The sequence below is a fragment of the Emydura macquarii genome, unplaced genomic scaffold, assembly GCF_026122565.2.
Source record: "Emydura macquarii macquarii isolate MOO-44397 ecotype Brisbane River unplaced genomic scaffold, CSIRO-AGI_Emac_v2 contig_212, whole genome shotgun sequence".
In the NCBI taxonomy this organism is placed as follows: domain Eukaryota; kingdom Metazoa; phylum Chordata; order Testudines; family Chelidae; genus Emydura; species Emydura macquarii.
Genome location: NW_027130349.1, coordinates 13,446,491 through 13,471,671, shown reverse-complemented (window position 1 = coordinate 13,471,671; position 25,181 = coordinate 13,446,491). Strand labels below are relative to the sequence as shown.

Sequence of the window (25,181 nt, the reverse complement as noted above, 5' to 3'; positions counted from 1 at the left end):
TGTGTTTGTTTACTCTTTGCATGACAGTTTTTTCCGTATTAAATAAAAGAGCAACTATCTGTCCATCAATTGGCTGGTTTCTCAAGGCTGTTGTGCAAAGAGGCTCTTGGACAGATTTGAGGGAGGAGAAGGAGAAGCTTTACATATCAGTTTTGGGAACGTGCTCCATGTGAAGGGCAGCATGGAAGAAGGTGCAGAGATGTTATAGTCAGATTCTTTATTTTTCCTAATTCTTCGCATGTTCTATATGAACCTTTTACCATTGTGAAAATATATAGTAAGGAGGAATAAAAATGGTCATCCCTGGCAGAATCCTGCGGTTTGCAAAGTCTGCTGAATAGTGGAGAAATCTTCATTATAATACATCTGCTCTGCCTGAGCTATTAAATAAAGTCAAGAAGGTGAAACCCTTGTTATTCCTTTGATCATGCTGTCTTAAAACTTTCAAAACTGTTGTATCATCCCAGGTTTCACTCTTTTAGAATGAGAATAAGTGCAAGTCCTTTAACCTTTCCTTATAGCTTAGATTCTTCAGACCTAGTATTGTCAAAGGTCTTCCAGTTCCAACCTACACGATCATCTAAGATGGGGTATCTAATGGTGTGTCAGAAAACAGCTCTCCTGTAACCAGATCTGCAAACGTAGTGCGGATACTGCACCCAGTATTCCAATCAAAATAGCCTTATAGTCGAAAAAAAGAACAGCTACGGCTGGGAATCAGCGTTTCAGCTGTGATTGTAAACAGCCAACCAGAGTCAAGTCAGCAGCAGCTGGCCAGTGTTACAGCTTCTGGGTTGAAGAGTAAAAACAGCCAATCAGGATCAGTATTTCATTTGGCCGAGAAGAGCTGTTGTGCCCCTTTGAGTGCATTGTTCTCCGAACCGCTTTGTCTGTTAATGCCAGTTTTGCTTGGCTGATCTTGCACGGCCTTTTGTTTCGGTAGAAGCAAACCGTAAGTAACTTAGAAATGTGGTGTGCAGATGAGACACAGTCCTAAAGTCTGCAGCACGGCTCCCAGAATAGCAGCAGCCAGAAGCAGAAACACGAGCAAGAGGCATGTGCAGAGAGCGTTTTTCAAAACTCTCTTTTGGGGTGGTTTTTTTTACCATCGCTGGTGTCCTTTAAATAGCAGTTCCACTTTCAATATCATTTTCGTTCTCCACGCACCTGACTTTTGGTTGAATTTGCCTGGATTACCATTTGGCTGAGGACTGGTTTCTTTAATTTATTCCTTCCCTCCCCCACCCCTTTGTTTCATGTCTGTAGCTCTTTGCGTACAGACGCACTGGAGAGAGTTGATTTGTAAAAAGGCTCTTAATGAAGAGAGGCTACCGGAGAGTGGTTGAACAATGGTAACGAAACTCTGTATTTTGTTTGCCTTTTATCTGCTAAACATGGCGTGGACTGGTGAATGCGAAGGCTCTTGAGGATGTTTGTCTTCCATCTTTTACGTGCCTTAATGCAACTCAAGTTGCATTACTAACATTTTCTGTTAAATTAGATAATACTTTGGCAGCTCTTTGATAAATTGTACAGTAAGTAAAGATGGAACCCTCCAGTATTAGAGGGAGATACAATTTGCACGATAAGGCTTTGTGGGGATTTCACCTCTGCCTGCCAAACAAATGTTTCTGCTTTATACTTGTCTTTTCAGTGCAAACAACATGCAAACAAGATCTTGTAGTTTTATAATGCTGACTTTGATTAAAATGCTAGGTAAGGTTTATGTTAAACAATTGTAGTCCAGCCTCATTCACAAGCTCAGTGAATTTGTAAAGTGGTCAATTACTTTTTTTTTTCTTGAAGCAGAGATTACAGGCTTTTCTGGAATTGTATTGTGTCTTATTAATGATAGTTTACTTTTCCAGTTCCCAGTCGTCTCGCTATACCTTATTGACCTGTTCATGTTCACAGCTCTTTAGTTTCTGAGGTCCTGATGTGGCACGTCCTGAATAAGGCCAGCAGTGATGCTCTGAACATCTTTCAGGATGGGGTTCTAACAAGAAAATGTAAGCAATATGAAGACCTGACTGGCTGAAACAAGAATGACTTTTTTTTTTAACCCACTCTGTTGTGAGGTGTTTATCTACTGCTTATATTAACACCTGCTTATTCTCTATCCCTGGAGTAATTTCAAATGTCTACCAAAGAAATTGGAGTTTTCACTAAAGGAAGGGGAAGGAAAATTAGTTGCTCAGAGCTTATTGTTTCCACTTCTCCTGATTTTTATGCTAAGTAGCTTGCAGAATGTTTACAAAAACAAAAAATCCACACCCTTGATTCTTTTGAGGTTAGGAATAACTTCCCCTAAGGCTTTTTAGTTCCATAATAGACTATTGGGTGGATAAAAGAAATCCACCTCCCCCCACCCCCAAATTAGATTTAAAAAAATTTAAATTTAATGTTATTTTTTAAAATAACCCTATTTAAAATTAAATTTGAAATGATAACCTTACTAGAATCTATTGAAATCATTTAAATAAAACATTCAAGCAGTGTATGTTTGCTGCTAATGTTTTAAAGAAAATCAAACCACTGAACTGCTGGATGTTCATTCAACTAGCTCATTTCAACTTTGAATGACATTCAAAGTTGAAAAAGCTGAAAAGCTTATTTTCCTCTTCATATCTATGTATTTAAAAAAGTGCAGAAGGATGAGTTAGAATCATAGAATCATAGAATATTAGAGTTGGAAGGGACCTCAGGAGGTCATCTAGTCCAACCCCCTGCTCAAAGCAGGACTAACCTCAGCTATATCATCCCAACCAGGGCTTTGTCAAGCCTCAGCTTAAAAACCTGTAAGGATGGAGATTCCACCACCTCCCTAGGTAACCCATTCCAATGCTTCACCACCCTCCTAGTAAAAAACTTTTTCCTAATGTCCAACCTAGACCTCCCCCTGCAACTTGAGACCGTTGCTCCTTGTTCTGTCATCTGCCACCACCGAGAACAGCTTAGCCCCATCCTCCCTGGAACCCCCTTTCAGGTAGTTAAAAGCCGCTATCAAATCCCCCCTCACTCTTCTCTTTTGCAGACTAAACAAGCCCAGTTCCCTCAGCCTCTCCTCATAAGTCCTGTGCTCCAGCCCCCTAATCATTTTGGTTGCCCTCCGCTGCACTCTCTCCAAATTGTCCACATCTTTTTTGTAGTGGGGGGCCCAAAACTGGACACAGTATTCTAAATGCGGCCTCACCAATGCCGAATAGAGGGGAATAATCACTTCCCGTGACCTGCTGGCAATGCCCCTCCTAATGCAGCCCAATATGCCATTAGCCTTCTTGACAACCAGGGCACACTGCTGACTCATATCCAGCTTTTTATCCACCGTTACCCCCAGGTCCTTTTCTGCAGAGCTGCTGCCCAGCTCGTCGGTCCCCAGTCTATAGCTGTGCATGGGATTCTTCCTTCCTAAGTGGAGGACTCTGCACTTGTCCTTGTTGAACCTCATTAGATTTCTTTTGGCCCAATCCTCCAGTTTGTTTAGGTCACTCTGTATCCTATCCCTACCCTCCAGGGTATCTACCACTCCCCCCAGCTTAGTGTCGTCCGCAAACTTGCTGAGGGTGCAATCTACCCCAGATCATTAATAAAGATGTTGAACAAAACCGGCCCCAGGACAGACCCCTGGGGAACTCCACTTGTGACTGGTTGCCAGCTAGACATGGAGCCATTGATCACTACACGTTGAGCCCTATGCTCTAGCCAGTTCTCTATCCATTTTATAGTCCATTCATCCAACCCATACTTCTTTAACTTGCTGATAAGAATACTGTGCGAGACAGTATCAAAAGCTTTGCTAAAGTCAAGGTATATCACATCCACCGCCTTCCCTACATCCACAGAGCCAGTCACCTCATCATAGAAAGCAATCAGGTTGGTCAGGCATGACTTTCCCTTGGTGAATCCGTGTTGACTGTTCCTGATCACCTTCTAAAATCTTGAAGTAGATGATAACCAGGAACAATCCTTTCACTAAGTACAGATTATACTGACAGGAAGAAGAGCTCTGTGTAAGCCAACACAGAAGTTGGTCCAATAAAAGACATTACCTCGCCTACCTTGTCTCTCTCTCTTTAAAAAAATTAGCTTTAAATGCAAAACGTTTTGTAAACTTATTCCCCCCCCTTATGTAACTAGCACATTAAAGGTAGTTATATTCAACTGATAATGTTTTTAAAATGCTGGCTTTGTACACTTTTAATTGAATTCCAGTTTCCATCCAAATGCTGCTTGACATAAATCAGGAGTAAAATAATGAACCATAATTTAGTAAATAAGAAATGCATCATTCATCATTTTCCAACATAAAAATGTAAACATTAAGAATCTCAATAAATGTATGTTAAACTATATAATTTCTTACACTAAATCTATAAATCTTTATTTATCCTTTTGGTTATTAAGTACCAAATTTAGTGTAAAGACTATATTTAGAAGTAAATTAACATGTTTTAATGTTTATCAGCTTTTCTTTAGGAAAACAACTAAAAAGAACAAATGCAAAACAAGATTAAAATCAAAGATTTAATCAAGGTTTCTGATTTAAATCATGATTGTAATCTCTGATTTCAATCAATCTCCCCTGATTGACTGTTAGGAAGTTTCTTATTCCTTCCTCTGAAATATCTGGTACTGGTCTCTGTCAGAGACAGGGTATTGGACTAGACAAAACATTGATTTGCTTAGTGTGGTAATTCCTGTGTTCCTAGATTTAACTTGGGTGTAAAATGTTGGATTGCCGAATTACAGTTCTTGTATCATAACTGAAGGATATCATATAATCATGCAGCTTCCTCATAATATGGCTGTTGTCCCACAGGACAACTTGCGAGAGGTGATGACCCCATTCTTAGTGTGAAGAAAGGAAGAAAATCAAGTTTTAACAGAGGTGACAACAAAGTGGATATTTAGCATCTACTTGTGAATCCATGGAGTTTATTGCTGTGTCCTATTTGAAACAGGATTGTGGAACTTATTTTTGTGCTTATAACCTATCAATGTGTAGTTTGAACAAACAGAAAATGCGCCTTTGCAGATTATTTTGTGGCTGTTTTAGTGTTTTCTATTGTATAATGAGCAGATGCTGCATTTTGACGTTTTCGCCTTTTCATTGTTTCCTGCACTCATCTAAAGCACATAGCAAAGATTGATCCACTGCTGCTAATATATTAAATGACATATTGAAAAAGTGTAGTCTTTGATCCAGACCAGTGGTTCCCAACCTTTTTGGCTCGAGGGCCACAAATATTATTTTTAGAACCCTGAAGGGCTACCAGTCTCTGCCAGTAGCCCCCCTCTGCTCCCCCTTCCCCACTGCAGCTAGAGGGAAGGAATTCAGCAAGGAGGATCTCCCATTCCCCTGCCCGCAGCAGGGAAACCATTGCATTCCACCTGGGTCCCTAGGCACTGGGAACCTTCTGCAACCAGGAGGATGGGAGATCAGTGCACCCCTCCCTCTGGCTCCAGCAGGGATCCAGCACCTAGAGACCCAGCAACGCGCTCCGCCTGGGTACTTAGGCAGTGGCTCCCTTCTGCAGCCAGCGGGAGGGGAGTGCAGGCCACTCTGAAAGACCCAGCGGCCTGTGGGCCACGGGTTGGGAGCCATTGATCCAAACTGATGCCTCTATGCTGTTTTGAAAAGATAACATTTCTAAATATTGATATCACTGACAAATCCATGTTTGAAAAGAGTTAACGTCACAATTTTCTTTAAGGCAGGGACTTATCCAGAGGCTGCCTGGCCCATTGGTTAGAGCATTTGTAATAGGAAAAGCTGAATTTTGTCCTGATTCTGTCATTGAATTTCTACTGACTTCAGGCAAGTCACTGACCCTTTCAAAAAGGTGGCTTAATTTTTAGTTGTTCAATTTATGGCCTGGTTTTCAGAGGTACTGATTACCCACAATTCCAATAAAATGCAGCCGGAACATCTGAAAAATGGCTTCAGGCGTGTAAGATTAAGCATCCAAAAATGGAGAATCCCAAAAATTAGTGAACACGTTTGAAGTGCCTCTGTTTCCATGCCTGGGGTAATGGTGCTTACTTGCCTTTTTAAAAGTATTTAGAGATCTATAGATAAAAAGCTTAATATAAGTACTAAGTATTATCATTATTTGTTGTCTCATAATACTTTAGAGAGTAAGAAAGCAAATAATGAAATGTCCCATTCTCATCTTTAAAAGAAAGTGTGTGTTTACAGCTTTTCTATTAACATTGATTCAAATTTCCATTAGTAAGTGTTTAGAGAAACATTGTCCTTGTCCTAGTAAGTACAATCTAAGTGGCTTTCTCTAAAAGCAGGTCCTTCAGGCATGCTGTGCTATCTCCTAAGTGGAATCCTGGCAGAGGCTGCACATGGAGGACTAGGCATTTTACTTTTAAGGCAGTTGTTTTCAAACTGGGGTATGTGAGAAAAATCCTCTAATGGTGGACAGTGCATTTTATTTAGTAAGACTTGGCAGTCTAATCATAGATATATTATAACCCTATTTCTGATGGGGGTACCTGGTAGACTACATTATTTGGAAAGGGGTACACAGCCTAAAGTGTTTGAAAACCATTGCTCTAAGGTTAACCTAGCAGCCCTCCTCTCCTGTGGGATTGCAATCTCCTCTTTTGCTATTTCTTGCAGGCACTTTCCCCAGAAAGAGAGTATTTTTCTGCAAAGGACTGTAGAGGAAGTGGAATTGTGAAAGTGCTGGCCTTTCTTCTTTAAATGGAAATGAAGAGCTTCCCTCCAGATATCCAGGTAAAGGTCCACACTCAGGCCTTTTTAACAACCATAAAGGAAAATCCAGTCCTGGATGCTGCCTCAGGGTGACGACTCCTTTGTTTTGGATTAGTTTTAAGGCAGTTTGAAAAAATAATCTCTAGAAGGAAAGACTTTTGTGTCCTTGAGACTTTGAAATCTCCTGAGTTTCTCTTTAAAAACACAGTCAGCCCCAGTCATCTGTTCCTCCTTACTGCTAACCTCCAGTAGATTTAGGGTGTGGTAAATTCATTTATCCTGTTGGGCTTTCGCACAGTGAAATTAATTGAAGTCAGTAAATCATATTGAATTTGGAATTTTACTAAATTCCGGTGACTGTGGCAGAAAGCAATCGCATTTGCCATAGTGTGTTCTGGGATGATTTGAATGCTAATATATTTGGCTGCTCTCCGTTCCCATCTCAGTGTCTTCTATTGTACATTATTATTATTTATTATTTTATTATTAGTAATAGAATGTTATGCTACTAGGGTGATCTGTACCTTTGACCCTCACTCAGTTTCTCCATGCACACCTCTTCCAAATGACAGGCCCAGGTCTATACATCTCTGAGTGGAATCCCACAATCCATCCCACTGCTAGACTGGGTCCCCTGTCACAGCACCCAATGTGTCCTCAGCAGGTCCAGCTGAGTTTTGGCCCCTGCTGTAGACTTCCTTCTAGGAACCTGTGACCAGCATGAAAGTGCAGTGATAGAACTGCCTCTTCAAAATAAAGCTCCCACTTGCATGATGGAATTAAAGGACACTTGCTGGATAAATTTCCTTTCCCCGATCTTGGTTTTCAGGCTTATTCTAGCACAAGGTTAAATAAAATGGATCAAATTCTGCTCTTGATTACACATATATTAACTTGCTGCAGTCCACTGGACCCATTTTCTTCTTCTAGCCCATGAGCTAGTTTCAGTGTTGTGACTCAGAGCAACATAAATGCTCTCTTTGGGCTCCATTAACTGCAAGCGAACAGTTGGCTAACCTAGATAGTAGCATATGTGTTCTAGCCCTTTCATTGGTTTGCTGTGCCCATGTGGCAGTTTAGCTACAGGATGGTGTTAGGGTGGGGACAATGTCATGACCTAGACTGTAACCCAGTTCCATAATGTGGTTTTATAACTATGTTGTCCCATTCACACTACAACAATAAAACCATATTGAAAGTATAATGGACAACTGTGTGCTGGTGCAGTCAGAGATTAGTGTAGAAGAGTGCTATCCCAAATTCAGTACTGGAGAGTAGCAAGCAAATAATTGGATTAGGTTTGTTCTGGTGAATTTTATTTTACTAATTTTTATTTCTACAAACTCTCTTCCATCTTAAGATCTTGAGAACTTTATAATGAATTTAGCTTTGCAGAAAGAATTATGAGACTGAGGCAAAGAGGCTTTAAGAGATTTGCCTGAGGTTACTTGTGAAGCCTGTGGTAGAACCAGAAGCTGTGGCTTGAAGTCCTTTATTTTCTTTGTCACAAATCTATTCCTCTACTTTTAAATTGGTTCTGAAGATTGGGGAAAGGAGAATGTGGTTGGAGTAGCCTGAGCTTGTAATGTAATGAAGACGGGTGGATTTTTCAAATTCCTTGGCAATAATCTGATTCCTTTGTCTGGGAAAACAACTTTGCCTTCGTGATTCTTGTTTTTAATTAAGGGCCCTCAGGCTTTCAAAATAATGTTAATTTAATAGGAATTATGATGTGACTTTTCATCTTGTCAATGAGCTGCATTTGATTATTAATGTCTGGAACACTGGGCTTGTAAATAGCTTTATTTTATATTTCTTCTGCAGGGGTTCTGTACTGATGTGGAGACCCTTTGAACCTCCGATTGGACCTCACCATTTCCTGTTGTATGAGAGAGGGTATTTTGCCACTGGGAAATAACTTCCATAGGCTGACATGGCAACAATGAGATTCAACTTGAGCATTATGAAGACTCTTCACTTGAAGAAGAGAGGCTGTTTTCTGCTGAAGCTTCTGTGTTTGGTGGTCTTGGTGTTAATCTTCTGTGAATTTTTAATTTATTATGTGGTGATATTTCAGTGTCATTGGCCAGAAGTTAAAATTGAAGCTCACAGGGGCAGCAAACAGTCTTCAACTTCTGTCGTAAAAGCTATGTTTTTATCTGATACCCACCTGCTTGGTGAAATCAAAGGGCATTGGCTGGACAAATTAAGAAGGTAATAACTGAAATTTGGGAACATGCAACTAATTTTTAAAGCTTTTATCAGCAGCCATGTATAAGCTGTGGTAAATGTAGTGGCATTTGTGACAAGTAGCCAGTTTGGCTTCTGATTTGCTTATCTGAGCTTCAGGTGAAGAGAATAATGGAGCATTAGGGAATTAGACTGTGTTTAACCAGTCGAGTGTCTGACAGTCAGTCAGTGAGTGTCGTGTTATATTGTGCTGCCACAAGCTTCTGAGTGCACTGTCTGGCTCAGAGAATCCTTTTCCAGTTTATAGTAATACTTATAAATCATAGTGCTTTAGGCCTGGTCTGCACTGCCAGCGAAATTCGGCGGCAGTTGAGGGGAGTTACACAAGCTATGCAGAGTAGCTTGCATGACTCCCATCGACTTCGTAACTTCAGTTTAGTGTGCCGCCTCCACTGCGCCGATGGGAGATGCGTACCCATTGGTACAGTGCTATGCTTTTTGGGGGGGAGGTTTTATTAGGTCGACTTCCGGATGGAACCAGATAGATTGATCTGATGGTGACGAATTTGCTGCCATAAGTGTAGACATAGCCTTACAAAAATGAGCTAGTTATTTCCACAACACCCTGTTAGTTAGTAATAGTATCCCCATTTACAGGGGTAGAGGAACTGATAGTAACTCACCCAGTGTTTCACAGTGAGTCAGTGGCAGGGCCAGGACTAAATCAAGATCTCCCAACCCCATGCCTAACCCACTGAGCCACATTGACACAAGCCCTCTGTTAATCCATTGAGAAGCAAAATTTTGAAGGAAAGTGTCCATTTTGCTATGACAGGAGCTATGGGATTGAGTGGCACCAAACTCAGTCTGTACTGAACATTCTTTTATCTTTTAATAACCATAAATGTACTTGGAGGAGGAGTTCAGGAGAGTGAGCCCAAGCCTTAATATTAGACTGGGGTGAGTGAGGAGGAAGTGCTCCTTGCTCTGTCCTGAGAGAGAGAGAGAGAGAGAATGCTTTTAGACATACTGTCCTTACTATGTGATCCTGCATTGTCAAATTAGATGAGCTGATAAAGACTTTCTTATTTTTTGACTCCAGCATTGGAAAATTTGAAGTGGTATTAAGACATTCTATAAAAGTTTCAGTTATGCTCTCAAGCTAGAGAACAAGCTGTTACTGACCTATAGGAACCGCCAAATACAGGTAGTTCCTACATATTAGTACAGGAAAGGAATAATATGATGTAGTAATGTAAATCTAGATTATTTCTGCCAAATTCAGTGGTTTATATTCCTGTAACCCAGAGCAGAATCTTTTATTCTGTGTCCCAACAGAACCTTGCTCAAATCACTGCAGGGTGAAACTTATAAAAGGAAAACTCAGCCCTAAAGGCCCCAACACAGTGGCTGGATCTTGCATAACAAATTTGCTGTTTCACCTATGCACACTAGGGTCAGCTCTATCAGCTACCATTTTGACACAATTGTTTTAAAAAACTGGTAGTGTAAATTTGTTACCCATGTCTAGCAAATAGCAGTATGGTAATTTACTCATTATAAATGGGTTTATCTGCAGGTCTAATTTGTGTCATTGGTTAGATGATTTGTAATGATGTTTCCATATCCAGGGTGGGGGTTTGTTCTGAGCAATCACAACCTTTTGCTGCAGGAACAAAAGCTTTCTGTCGTTTGTGCAATTATTCAACATACTTCCACTGATGAATTTTTACATACTCTGAAAATAACCCATTAACGTGAGATAAAGGGTTAGTATCCACACTTTATGTAAGATGTCTTATGAGCTGGTGCAGATCATGGTTTTTGTCATTTTGGAGTGGATGGGGGAAGATTGACAGCTTCTGGGCTTTAAACCTGACTTAAATCTAGCTGGCTTTCAGAGTAGCTCTTTCAGTCTTTGAGAGTCTGCTTCACCTTCCTGTCTGGCCAGATCTTGTTTAATCAGAATAAAGGATCAGTTAGTTAAGAGAGTCTGTTGATAAGATGCTTCTTGTTTCTTAGGGAATGGCAAATGGAGAGAGCCTTCCAAACTGCCTTGTCATTACTGCAGCCAGATATTGTTTTCATCTTAGGAGATGTCTTTGATGAAGGAAAGTGGAGCTCCTCCCAGGTAAAAAGTCCACATATACTGGTTTTAGTGTCATAAAATGCTGAACTATTTAAAAAGAAATGGGGTTTCCTGGAAAAAAATAGCATGCAAAACAAGCCAGGCTTTATTTGATTTTCCTCCTCCACAGTTGGTGTATTGCAGATTTGTAGGCTTTGACTCTATAATTCCTAGTGTAATGTGACAGTCCCTGCAGGGCACCTGCACTCCAGTGTGAGTGGAGGGCACCCGTGGGCACAAATAAGATCAAGCATTAGGCATAGTCTTTTGCATTAAGTCTCCAGCACCCTGCACTCCTACTCTCTTACACTTGAGTGCAAGGTTAAGAGGAGACAGGTTGTGCACCAAGAATGAACATGTCTGAGGAGATCCACAGTTGAGTGTGATCCTCTTCATGTTTGAGGTACAAAGGGGATTGGGTAGGTTTCTCCTGCTGTTAGGAGCAGTGCTCCGTAACCATAATCTGGGGAGTAGTATAGAAAAGAGGTAATGTTTATAAATGTGGCCACCACTATAAAGGTAGGTGCAAGCACTGACAAGCCATTAGCATATGGCTAACAATTCAAACTTTAAAATGGCACATGACTAATTTACCCAGCTGTTTATTTCAAAAGGCATTTTTGGCCTACTGAATCCCAAAGAAGTGCATTGCCCAGAGTGTACTATAGCTATAGGCAAATGAATTTTGCAAATGAAAACTAAGGAATCAGTCAGGCCTGTGCATTACTGGGTATTAGTGCTGGGGCTCTGACAGCTGTTCCATTTATGTCCTGGGATCTAAAGCCAGTTCATACAGTAATTGTTATTGCAATATCAGTGACATTAATAGTTGTTTTCACTAACCCCTCCTGTTTTAATATTGTCCATATTCCATTCTTAGAAAATATACAACGTACGCTGCTCTGGTCTTGGCAGGGGTAGTTTCCAGTGGGTTGACTAAAAACTGAAATTTGGTGATTCTCCCTGGACTTGATTTTTGTAGTAGCTTCTTTCTCCCCAACCCAAAGTCATAAAACATGAACATCTTGAAATGCCACCTATTGCTAAGTCCTTTCATAGTTCTCCTCAGCATCAGCAGTTTCTACAATTTTCCTGCAGGCCTGGGCAGATGATGTCAGGAGGTTTCAGAAAATGTTCTGGCATCCAGTTCACATTGACCTAATGGTTGTTGTTGGGAACCATGACATTGGCTTTCACTATGAGTAAGTATTTCAGTAAAGCACAGGACAGTGGTACATGTGAAATGTCCTGGTGTAAACAGTAACTCAGTAGTGCCAGCCTCAAGAGAGCAAAAATCATCAGATCAGCCCCAAAATTGAGATTTAAAAAAAAAAAAAATCTTTGTTTTTAGTCTTTTTTACTTTGAACTCCTCTGTATTCCTCTGCCAATGTGTGTGTGAGCGTTTCATGTTGAAGAGTTAACCTTTTAATATATGCTTCTCTCTGGCTGTTCAGATGGAATCTCCACTTACCCTCCCCATACCCCAGAGATAGTAAAACTAATCGGAAATGGCTTTCAGTTCCCCTTTCTCCCCTACTGGATGAGGTCAATAAAATGGAACTGGAAGATGAACATCCAAGAAACATGAAGTACTCTTCTTGTGTATCAAGTCCTCCTAGTAAAGATTTATGTGAGCTGCAAAGATCTTTACATGTACGAATAAATGTGTTTACAACATCTCCCACCTTGCTCATTTCTGCAAAACCCCAAGCCCAGTTTTTGGTATCTCAGTGCAGTAATTCTAAAGACAAGCCTTATTTCTTTAAATCAATTCACATTCAAAGCATTTAATTTTTTTTAATATACTTTCTTTGCATCATTTTGATCAGCTACATTAATAAATAAATTTATCCAATAATTTACAATACATTCACCTTGGACTTTTCTGCCCTGGACCTGGCTGCAGCTGTTCTCTGACTCTTCTGTCCCCTTACTCTCGTAGGAGGAGTGGTTGCTGGGTCTCAAGCACCTACCTAGAAATGGGTTTGTGTGTAGTTTGAGAAAAGCTGCTGCTGGGTCTGCGGCAGAGGACGTACTGGGGTGGGGGTGCTGCTGCTGGATCCCAGGCTCAGCAGTAGCTTTTTCCCGACTCCTTCCACCCACATCTTTCCCTGTGTCCTGCTGCCCACAATCTTCTCTCTGCTACTACTGAGAGAGTGCCAATCCATACATGCTGGGCTCAGTGGCAAGGGCAGATGTTTTCTCAGTCCCAGAGGCTCTCACTTGAGCTCTGCACACGTGACCAGCCCTGAAAATTGTGGGAATGGAATTGCTGCTTGGGTCTTTGTGAGAGTACCTCCTGCAGGTGCCAAAATCCCATGACTCACCCTTAATTCACAAGATTTGGCTGTACTGAGTAACTGTTGGCTTCCAGGTGAGTCAGTCTTTTTTGTTTAATAGGCCATTGTCTTCAAGAGTCAGTTAAGATGGGATGGGTTACATTTTTTGAGCCAGACCTTGGGTGTGGCTCATCTGCACAGAGAGAGAGTTAGCAGTGCCCTGTAAAGGTGGTTCCAAGATCACATCCTGGTTGTACTGCTGTTCTAACTCGTGCTGTGCTGTAGTGAACCAACATCATAGACAAGGTATTGGGTATTCTGCCCCATTCCCTACTTTTTCAGGGAGGTTGATTTGCATCTGTTGTACTTCACATTGTGCTTATATTGGGGTAACTGTCCCTGGCTTGGTTATGCTTGCTTTGGGACCAGAATAGACTGAGAATGGCAGTATCCACTCCATGGAGAATATGGGTCTTAAATTCTAATCTAGATCATAGCGCAGTCCCCTGTTTGGGAATTGCCTTTTAAGTCTGTAACACAACTCTATAAAATGACTTATAATGGCAAGTTTGAACATCATACTACTTCTGTTTTTTAAACACAGAATGACCACTTACAAGTTAAAACGATTTGCAAAAGTTTTCAACTTCACTGCAGGAAAGCTAGTAAGCCGGAAAGGGGTAAAGTGAGTATAATTTTTGTCAACATTTTGAGCTTTTTCATTATTTTGTTTAAACTTTTATTTTCTTGAACCCATTGTAGCTTGTTCTTATGAATAGTTGTTAAACATAAAACACTGTTTACTCCCAAGAAACATTTTTATAAATACTGCGACGGGAGCTATTTTGAGTAAGATGATTTAGCAACTTTCCAGTGAAAAGAAAATTCAAAGGAGTTAATGGCAATCATGTGCTCAGGAGCATAAGAACAGGTGTCCTGAGTTTGTGTTCTTTTGCTTCCAACTGCTTGTGGTAACCAGTGGCTGCAAACCTTAAATGAAGAAACGGGTTGAGTGAAATGTTCAGCACTTCAGTGTTAAAATTTAACACTGGTGGAATCTTCTCCCTTCTTCAGTGCTCGAAACTCATTCCTTGTTTATGGAACATGGTAGCGTAGCACCTGGTCCTGCAGCCCTTATTCACAAGTGGTTTCCTGAGTGCTCACCTCAGCCCACAGTGTGTCTGTCATCTTATTGCCAACCTTGTTTCCCTCCTTTAATTTTATCGGTTGGAGAAACCTCGGGTAGGCCAGTGAATATGCTGCTACTTCTGTATCTGCTCAGCACGTCCTTTTGTCCTGGGTTCACATACTGTGTAAGGAACGGTGATGGGAGAAGAGCACTAGGGTCCACTAAAAGATATCTTAGAATTATTTTGCCAGATAAATTGAGGGGAAAACACATTTTACCCATCTACACTCTGCCATGTAATTATCAGAATATAATAATTCACAGGAATGTAGGAAATAAAGGCTACAACTGTATCACTTACATTTTTAAAACATTAAGCAAGTATTCTAAACAGGCCTGGAAATGCTGTATCTCCCAGGAAAGAAAAGAAGTGTGCTTCATGCAGGCTTATGAGAAATTAAACCCCAATTTAATACAACTATATGTTACTCCGTCTGTGGGCCCAAATACATTTCAGCTAACATTTTAAAAATAGTCAAACTGGGAAATAACATATTCTCCTTGCTCCAGACTGTGCATAATACCCAATTGACCAGCTGCTCACTGAAATGAGTTTGCATTATTAATACCACTGGGTAAATATGTTCGTCTAGAAAACTAGTACAACCAGTAGCTATTTAGTGAAAAATGTTGCCCGCAATTTAAGGTCTGTTTTTTGCCAGCAACCCTTGAATGATGTAATCTAGCTAATTTTTGTATATAAGCACACCATTGTTCCCTCCTCCTCCCATGCTGAATTGTGAATATGTCCTTTCTCTGTGGGCTTAGCAGGTTGTCCTCCTGAATATAAAAATGTATGACTGTTTATACTTATGACGGGTAATAACCTAGCAGCAAGACAAGTTCAAAGTTTATTTAAAATCTGCAAGGGAAGGTAGAGTTATGTAAGTACAGTGAAAGCTTCCCCTCCCTGCTTTGCCAGAGACCTCGTGGTTAAGTGAGACTTACCTTTCGTGTGAAACAGACTAAGGGCTTGCCTACACGGTGTCAGCAAAGCATGCCAGAAGACGTGTGTTATGCTCTAACCACCCTGCTTTGTTGCTTCTTGCACACTCTAAAGAGTACGTAGTTCATGTAGATATTTTTAGAATGTAAACTAGGTACTTTTTAGAGCATGCCAGCAAGGTGGTTGGAGTGCAACGTGTTAGAGTGCTTTACAAATCACACCCCACCAGCACACTTTGCTGGCTGGCACCCTGTAGACGAGATCCAACTTCATTTGTGGGGCCAGCCTTCCATGGGCAGAAGCCACCAAATGCAGTATAGCTTTGCTTTAACATTACTCACAAGGTCTCTCTGGCTTCTGAGATACAAGTGCCAGTGCAACTTCTTACCTTCAATGTTATGGGTTTCTGCACGGCAAAAGGATATAATTTTAAACATTTATAACCATTTTAAATAATGCCTCACTAATTGTGAGGATATAAGATTTAGTCACAGCATCTAAACTTTGCTATGCAACCCAACTGACTAGATTAGTGTCAAACAATAAAACAGGTGATCATGGAAATCTGATAGCATGCAGTGTCAGTATCTGAGAGAGATGCAGTGTGTGTGCCTTTCATACACTTTGTGTCTGATTTATGAACGTGTTTGCATTTCTTTTTTAAAGAGGGCTCCATCTCTGGAGATCTAACAATTGTTTTTTCCCCCACTCCGTCTCTGTTCTCCCCTAGTTTTGTCATGGTGAACAGTGTTGCTCTGGAAGGTGATGGATGCACCATCTGCAGCAGAGCAGAGGCAAAGCTCATTAAGCTTTCTCAGAAACTGAATTGCTCCCAACAGGTAAGAGTTTACATCCAGTAGTCCATTCACAGTAACTGCAGAGTATGTTGCAGTTATAGTTTGGGTGAAAGTCAGATTCTACTCCTCTGAAAAATCTGAGTCTCCAATTTGTGTTGTGGCTTGTCAGCAAAACCCTCCTTCCTCTCCTAGTGCTCAGACCTTGTCACCTTGATTTTTCTTCCCTCCATATTCAATGTACATGTTGCTTACTCCCCCTCACCCAATCTTTCTGCTAACTTCCTATTATTCCCTCCTATAAACTTGTCTGATCTGTTACCTCTCTACAGTCTCTGTCGGCAAAATCCTATAGCCCTTTTCTCCGCCACATGTAATATCACTTACACTGGCCTCTGTAAGGGAGGTTGCATGGTCTAATGGATAGGCAGTCAGGAGATTTTGTTCCTCACTTTGCCACTGACCTGCTGTAAGATCTTTGGCAAGTCAAGTCACTTCTCAATTTCCCCATCTGTAAAATTGTTCCTGATTACTCTCATTTCTAAAGTTTGGGATTACTCTAATTACTTTGGGATCTTTGGATGAAGTGTGCTAGAAGTATTATCAATCCTCACATGGACAGGGCCTTTTTCTATCTATTGTCTCCCTTTTTGCTGTCATGTCTCCTCCTAACCTGAGCTATCATGCTGCTGTTCAAATATATTATTTTTAAAACTTGACCAAGTTAACTTGTGCATGTACCCTAACTTCCTTCAGCTACATCAATAAAACTTCTCTTAAGTAAAAAGAGCACCAAACTACCCCATTTCCTCTTTCCCTTCTTAATGGAAACCTTTGCATGGTTGGTGAATTTTACTTCTCATCCCATATGTCCTGGATCTGCAGACTTGCATGTTGCCATTATCTGTCCAGTGCTGCCTCTGAATACTACTGATTTGATTTCCCCCACTGCTGAAGTTTTCAAGCATGCTTTCATGTCCTCTTGCCAGATTACCTGTCTTCTCTATGGCCATTCCAGTTCTCCATGATTCAGCATGTTCACAGAGAGAGTGTGCAACTGCATCCATAGCATCCTCGAATAATTCCACTACCTCCTTGTTCATTCACGTCCAGTTCTACAGTGGCAATCTTGATTTTTAAAACACTTCATGAACTTGCTTCAGGCTTTTGTTCATCTAGTACCATCCTCTTCTTTATCGCTCCACAATCTCACCACTGTGAGATGTGCTCTGAATCACCTGCCATTTGGAACAGGCTTCCTATACAGCATCATCTCTCTTCAAATCATCTCATCATAGAGCTTTTCTCCCTTACCTATACCTCTTAATTTTCATTCTCTCATTTTAAAATGTACTCTGTAAGGCCTCGTGTGATTAGTTTCTCCAACACACTCTGTCTACAAGTACTTTGCAATAATCTTTATACAAAACTAATTTCTTTGAGGAAAATATCTTACATGATCTTCAACTTAGCATTTTTCTCCCAGCAAGTACTAAATACAGAACTAGTGCTGCACAGACAAGATGATTACATTTGTCTGGCTTGATTTTATTAGCAGGAACAGCATCATTCCAACAAAAGATGCAGTGATGTGGAACAGCTTCCAGCTTCAGAACCAATCCTTTTACAGGTGTGTTGGAAATTAGGTGGGCAAGATTTCAGCATATTTAGCAACATTTTACAAAGGCTATGTTAGCTAATAATTGGCTCTTGCTTTGAATCCATGTCAGCATTATCCTCTTTACAGAAGAAATGACGCTGAATGTACTGGAGAAGATTCTGCTCTTCCAGAGGAAAAGAAAATCCCATTTAAAGAAAAGTATGACGTACTTTCTAAAGAGGCTTCACAAAAGGTTTGATAATTTAACAGCTTTATTTAATATCACAGTAACTTTACAACTCTTCCCAAAATCCTTAATTATGTATATAATATTGGAAAAAGCAAATGCTAGCTGCAACAAGCTGAATACAGCTCCTCCTGGTTTAGTGAGGCCCAGGAGAGACTGCTGATAGACCTGCTGGGTTCTCTGGTTGGCTCCACATGTACACATAAGTCCAGGGATGCTCAGTCTGATGCAGAGCAATTATCCTCAGGGTAGCATTTTGTACTATATGTAAAATTTTCGAGTATTTGGGTAACCCATTTTTAGTAGGACTAATAGAAAAAGTCAGTGATCTTGTCTAGTGCGCTAAAAACATTAGCTTTCACTGAACTACTGACAATAAAATGTGTAAAGAGAACTTGCCTAATCAATTAAATGGGCAACAGATATTTTCCCTTATAGCAGAAACATATGTGCTAAAGTTTGAGTGCAGGCCAAATCAAATGAAGAGTAGCGCTGAGACCAAGGTTTTCTATTTGTCATGCTAAAGACTTGATACTAACCTTTGTTTATGTTGTTCTAATTCATAAGGAGGCCAAAAGCAGAACCTATTCTAGTAAAATGCTACAAAATACCATCCTGTTTTTGTGGCAAAGGTCAAATGGGGTGATTTAATATTAAAATATGAATATTGTATTAGTGGAAGACATGAGGATTTCACAAAATACTCTGCAAAAATAGTAGCCCCAGTAAAAATATGGTAGGGAAGCATGTTGGGAACAAAACTAGATATTAAACTGTGTGGTGACTTTTAACAAATTCAAAGTTAACCCTTTCTTCTTTGCACTTTTGGATTGTTTTCAATGTAGCTGTTATGGTGGTTTCATCCCCGTTTGATTCTGAGTGGCCATACCCACAGTGCATGTGAAGTGTTGCATAAGGGGAAGATTCCAGAAATCAGTGTCCCATCATTCAGTTGGAGGAACAGAAACAACCCTAGTTTCATCATGGTAAATTTAAAGATTTTTATTTTTGTCAGGTAACTTTCATAAATATAAATCAACATGGCAATCAGCTCTTTAGTAAACTGCTGCTACCTGTTTGTTTTTTTAAAAAGGCAGAACACCCACCCTCCCTCAAAACCCAACAGTTATTGATACACTGCATCCACTTTATAAAGCACATGATGGGAGCCACACAGGGTGTGTGGTACGGGAACTGCTGTTTTGTATTTGTAAAAAGCATGTGTAACAGAGTTTCTTATAAAGAGGGTGCAGGGTAAACTATTGACTTGTAAAAAAAAAAAAAATCATCAGTACCGTGCACTGAACAGTAGAAAGACTAGTTTTGCTTGGCTGACTTATCTACTATGAAAATAACCGTATTTGTCTCAGATTTTTACATGGCTTTCTTGCCTTTCAGACTCACCCATTAACCACTTCAGAGAGGGGAAGTTCTCATTTGTCATGAGATAATCTGCCTGATTAGTTTCAATTCACGTTTTCTAATTTCACTTAGAATGGTGGTTATGCTCCAGCAGATAGTTCCAATATACAGTATGTTCTTTATCATGTACCCCTTAAAGATGGAGAAAACACCCAGTTCTACAACAGTTCAAGTTTTTGAAAAGTTCTGTTTTGAATAGCAAAACCTCCAATCTGTTACTTACTTTTCAGCATCTTGTGGCATGGGAAAAGGAACTCAATAAATCTCACTGCTCTTTGGTTTACTCTAGTTAGTCCATAGACACCCTCAAGTCCCTCCTCACTCTGTGTATTTTAATTTAACTGTTGGCATTTTTCTTTTGCTAAGTAGTCCTGCTACCTAGTCAGTCAAGTGCTTTTACCTAGTCCATTTTCCTTAAAGTGGCTGCTATCAAACCATGCATGTTTACCTCTGCAGCATGTTTAGTTTATAGTGCTATAGGGTGCAGACTGCATAGCAGAGGCATTGATGCTTTGATATTAGTCCAGGTTCTGCAATCCACTGTAGAACTTAAATAACAGAGCCTTGCTGCTGTTTTTGATGTAGAATCACTGTACTAAACCTGTACCCAAACTCTTAGTAGCAGCATGATGGTCTTTCTTTCTTTTTCAGGGCAGCATAACACCAACTGACTTCTCCCTCCACAAGTGTTTCCTTCCACTTGAGAGCACAGTTGTTACTATATACTGTACAGCAGGGGCTCTACTTGTGGTACTGATACTAGCTTATCTTCAGCTTCTTAATCCACCTTTTTATTTTGCTCAGCACTTAATCAGGAAGCATAAAGCAGTATGAAGAGCCAGACATCTGCATTCAGTTACTGAAATACCAAAGCTGAGAACAGTCAAACATCAGACTATATTCATGCCAGCAAATGACCTAATTGGATTGCTAATCCGAAGGCAGGTCGCATTTACACATACCATAGAAATCCTACACAGTTGATATGACTACTACAGGATAAATAATTAACTGAAATGAACTGTTTTCATGCTGTACAAAAATACAGTATTCTACAATCAAATGAGTCCATTTCCTTGCTATAATTTTTGTATCAAATATGTATATTAAAAGTGTAACTGTACATTATGTAAATCCTACAGCCTCAGCACTTATCTGCACTAGTGTGTCCTACCCAGGGGGAGGCTTAGTCTTCCAAGTTGGAACCATCCCTGTATGTTTTATTGCTACATGCCCTTCTAATATGATGCTTGTGTGTCTTAATGTCAGCAGGAGATAGATACATCAGTGGATTTCTTGAGCATGTCTAAGATGTCACACACAAAAGACTATTGTTTGGGAGAAGTCTACTAGTCCCTGATGTGTTAATAGTTGTAAATTGCAATCCCCTGTCTCCCAGACTCTTTCCACCCCTCCAGACCTACCAAAACCATGGGGTGGAACATCTCAAGCTGCTCTTTAGTAAGATGTGCTATGATAATCTTAAAGTACAGGGCCCTATTGCACCTTATAGATCTGTGTGGCGAGAGGTTTTCCCCAGCGAGGGAGGTCAGATATTGGTGCAGTAACTTTTCCCTTCTCTTCCTGCTGAAGCCATGAGGGTAGCAAATGCACATTATGCCCCTGTAGGATTAAAAAAGAATGTTAACAAAACTTGGTTATATTAATGCAGAGCCAGCTTTGAGCTGAAATCTCAACTTTAATGGAGTTGTGGGGATTTCCTCGTGGGGGAGAACTGTAGCAGCAGAGCTCCATTGGAGCCACAGCAACCTTGGGAGGTGGTGTAGAGGCAGAGTGCCTCCGCCTGGGTGGGTAGATGGCAAAAATCTAGAAGCCAGAATCTCTGCTGCTTTCTGTGGACAAGAAGAGACAAACCCCATTACAGGAAGAACCAGAAGGAAATTCCACACCAAGAACCAGTTTTCCTTTTGATGCTCCTGCAGAGGCAGGGGTTTCTAGCCTACAAGGTTTGTTTGTTGTGCCTATTTCCAATTGGCAAAGTTTGCATGTTTCTGAAAGAATTTTGGAAGGGGATGTGAGAGAATCTGTGCATCACTGGCACAGGTATAATTCCCTAACTCTACCAATTACTAGCTAACCCTGCCTTTCACTGTCTAGTAAGTACATAACTGAATTGCAAATATAGATATATCAAGACTGTACATCCTATTAGCAATTTTACTTGGAAGGATAATCTTATCAAAGACACTGTCTCTAAAATGATCCCATTTTAAGAGTGAAAATTACTAAATTTCTCTAATTTAATTTTAAGTAAAAGGACTGGGTTTATAAACAACACAATCATGGCTGTATTATAAAAATCTGATTCGTATTGTGTTCCTGAAAACAATTCAAATCTTAATTTGCTCCTAAAATTTAAAACAAAGAATGGAAATAGTCCAAGGAGTGAACAAACAATCTATGAAGTAATGTAGGCTAACACTTCTCTAGGTTCTGTTATTGCAACTGTAATTTTAGACATTTGTACAGGTTATCTTGGACACAGGAAAAGTATATACTCACAGAGACATAAAACACCTATGTATAAAATATAAAGCAGTGTTATAGTTACTAAAAAGGACATGCCTTATTGCTACAGCAATTCTTGCTTTTTATATATTGTACTGTACCACAACTTGTTTTGAGAATGTCATTTGCATAAATTATTCAAGTTTGAGAAATATTCACACAGTTTGATTCTACAATATTTAAAATAAAACAATTTTCTAATGTCTCTTTATTAAAAGAGAAATAAAAATATCATGTTGTAATTCTCTTAGGCCAGACCCAAGGGTTTATACCTCTCTTCCTCCCCCCTCTTCTTTCTTGCTATTTACTTGCACAATGAAAGCTGCTGTTGGTACAAAGATTGACGAGCTCTATATAATGGTGCTTTACACATTCACAATCGGCCTGTGCAATTGTGAAGTACTATGAATGACCAAAGAATTACTAAACATATTTTCTAAAGGTAAAGGAAAAAAATCCTTGATTCCCATTAAAACAACACCAGGTTGCAATTTGGACACTTGACTGAATTCCAATATTTTAAAGCTGAGATTTCAAAAGAGAAAGGCATGTTGCTGCAACATCCGGTGACTGTAATACCTTACTTGAAAAGGTAAATGGTTAATTTGCATAATTTATATTTTTTTATACTAAAGAGCATTGTTTTTATATAAACCAGAAAAAAATCCCTAAACTCTACAGATAAAGTTCTTACCTCCAGTCACTGCTGCAGGTAAGATTGACATCAAGCTGTACAGCGCAATCAAAAACATACTTACATCTTAGCTCATTTTACAGGTACAGCCATAATCAAGGCACAAAGATCTTCTACAAGTATTTTTCTTCAGTAAAGTTGTACAAAATAATATTACATTTTACAGTCTGTACAATATAATAAACCAGTAAAACAAAAAAATATATATATAGGGAGAGAACTGTTGTCCAAGAATGATCTAAACTAAATGGATCATTTGTGGACAGCACAAATAACATAAGTGAGGGTGGTAAATTTTCTGCCTAGATGCAATAGGCTGAAAAAGTAGCTGTAATTCCAATGCCTGAGGTGTGCAGAGGCACTTAGCCTCAAAACCCCAGAAAAATTGCTTATCTTCACCATGCCTCTCATTATCTACTCTACTTCCTGTGCCAGTAACGGCTTAAAAGAGGAGGTCACTTTATCAGTTGACCTGCAACTCAGTAATGCTAAAAACTGTGACAGAGTAATAAATATTGTGGTGCTGCTACATTGTGTGTATACTTCCTCGACAGTATTTAATAACCTGATACAAAGTGCATTATTCTTTTTTCACCCATCAAGTACTCTTAATGTCATGTTAAAAAAGGGACCCACACAAGGATAGGTATGACTTTAGTGTCATCCAGCTGACATACCAGTTTGAACTAACATAACCTGCTGGAAAAAATTTAGCAGGTTATGTTCAATTAGCAAAAACAAAACTCAAAAACCAAACCAAACACAGCTCTAAAGGAACAGAGGTAGCCAAAGGGCTTAGTGGAATGACAAAGAAGTGGCATATCAAAATAAAGCACACAAACAGTCCCAAAAAGCATGGAGGAAAAGAAACGCAAACGTGCTGCAAACCAGCTCAAAGGCTAAATAATTAAGGTAAACAAACTGAAAAGACTGACATATTTCTGTAGTATTTTCTTCCACCCTGTGTGGTGTAGTAGAGAGAGAGAGAGAGCAAGAGAGCTAAGAATTTAAAACCACAGGCTCCATGGTGATCCCAATCACAAGAGTTCATACTGGCGAAGATGCATTCTCTGAATGATGTCTCGACAATCGTTGAACACTCTGCGGATGTTTTCTGTGTCCACTGCACATGTGAAGTGTGGGTAGCAGTAATGCCTGCCATCGCCACTTGCTGTACTTATCCTCTGCAGAAAAGGAAGAGAACGTATAAAGGACTGATTGCTCAGGGGTCTGCCAGCTCATTCAAGGGGACTTACACCCTTCTGTATCCAGTTGTATGTGAGGATTTGTCATAAAAGATTAGTGTCGTGGAGAACGAGAACAGAGTTTTCAGAGATGCTAGCTTGATAATCCAACTGCAAATCTTAGCTGTGCCTATGCAGTCCAAAGATATGCCTGTGTTTTCATAAGCTATACACTGAAGAAGTGTATTAAGCAGGTTAAATTATACACAAAAGCATGTATATAATCACATCTTAACAATTGGGCTGCTGGCAATCTAGTGAAAAAAAACCCAGGTTAAGTTGATTTTCAGTTCTTAGATACTCCTGTTTAGAAGTTTTAAATCCATGCTTCTCTAACTGCTTTAGGCATTGGCAGATAAGATATCCATTTAGGAGCCTTGAATATGGATCTAGAGGATTTGTTCAGTGATTAGACTCTATAGAAAACCCAACATTAGACAAAGAAAATGATACATAAGGGGACAGACAGCAGTGTCTGGGAGCCTTTTGGCTACAACACTGTTGTCTTGCATTTCAGCTGAAATGATCTCCAAATTAAAAAAAAAAATTAAAGTGCTCCAGTTCTTGCCCCTAAGCCTACCTAGCTTTTACAGTGTTACATTCTCTGAAGCAGCAAGCCATGGGATTCCAGGAGGGTTTGTTTTAACAGCCTTACTGACTGGCCATATGAAAAAATCTCCTGACTCTTTTAGCTGCCCTATTGTGCCTGCTTTACATTATACAGATGTTTCACAGCTTCATTGTACCAGCGTAAGGCCCCCATTCTCGTCCTTTGACTTGGACATTTATTTTAGAGATGCTAGAAATTACTATTTTTAGCATTTATGTAGAGAGAACCTTTCACTTCTAGGTCAATAGTTCAATTTATTGTTGTTATGTACCAACACTATGAGGAGACCCATATGAACACAGCGGAATCCTGGACTGGTTTTATGGGGCTAGGCTGTTCTCGGTGGTGGCAGATGACAGAACAAGGAGCAACGGTCTCAAGTTGCAGGGCGGGAGGTCTAGGTTGGACATTAGGAAAAAGTTTTTCACTAGGAGGGTGGTGAAGCACTGGAATGGGTTACCTAGGGAGATGGTAGAATCTCCATCCTTAGAGGTTTTTAAGCTGAGGCTTGACAAAGCCCTGGCTGGGATGATATAGCTGAGGTTAGTCCTGCTTTGAGCAGGGGGTTGGACTAGATGACC

General features: G+C 40.0%; 2 protein-coding genes across 11 annotated transcripts in view; one reads left to right on the top strand and one right to left on the bottom strand.

The window, feature by feature from the left end:
- The first annotated feature begins 808 nt into the window (after positions 1–808).
- MPPE1 (metallophosphoesterase 1) lies at positions 809–21,231 on the top strand. 7 transcript variants are annotated; one of them, XM_067547912.1, is made up of 12 exons: positions 809–952; positions 1,915–2,009; positions 6,632–6,748; positions 8,552–8,941; positions 10,940–11,048; positions 12,144–12,247; positions 13,930–14,010; positions 16,191–16,299; positions 17,810–17,884; positions 17,985–18,107; positions 18,947–19,087; positions 19,500–20,317. In XM_067547912.1, exons 4-12 carry the CDS (start codon positions 8,661–8,663, stop codon positions 19,545–19,547), a joined length of 1,071 nt encoding a protein of 356 aa, XP_067404013.1. In that variant the 5' UTR covers positions 809–952; positions 1,915–2,009; positions 6,632–6,748; positions 8,552–8,660; the 3' UTR covers positions 19,548–20,317. The 7 variants fall into 7 exon arrangements, with proteins under 7 accessions (XP_067404013.1, XP_067404021.1, XP_067404008.1 ...); XM_067547920.1 differs by lacking the exon at positions 19,500–20,317 and adding an exon at positions 20,328–21,231 and having other exon boundaries at positions 810–952; XM_067547907.1 differs by having other exon boundaries at positions 812–952; positions 17,813–17,884; positions 20,175–21,231.
- A 2,132-nt stretch (positions 21,232–23,363) lies between these two features.
- Positions 23,364–25,181, bottom strand: part of GNAL (G protein subunit alpha L) — a 304,035-nt gene continuing 302,217 nt past the window's right edge. For all 4 annotated transcript variants that reach the window (XM_067547866.1, XM_067547888.1, XM_067547882.1 and 1 more), the window contains one exon: positions 23,364–23,930. In XM_067547866.1, coding sequence (XP_067403967.1) covers positions 23,784–23,930 — 147 coding nt within the window. In that variant the 3' untranslated portion in view covers positions 23,364–23,783. The remainder of the gene's footprint in view (positions 23,931–25,181) is intronic.

Excerpts from the sequence above, each read along its gene's own strand:
- MPPE1 (XM_067547897.1), top strand. The coding sequence starts at position 8,661 with ATGGCAACAATGAGATTCAACTTGAGCATTATGAAGACTCTTCACTTG. Across the intron at positions 17,885-17,984 it reads CAGAACCAATCCTTTTACAG|CATTATCCTCTTTACAGAAG; the intron begins GTGTGTTGGAAA and ends AATCCATGTCAG. Across the intron at positions 19,088-20,174 it reads ACAACCCTAGTTTCATCATG|GGCAGCATAACACCAACTGA; the intron begins GTAAATTTAAAG and ends TTTCTTTTTCAG.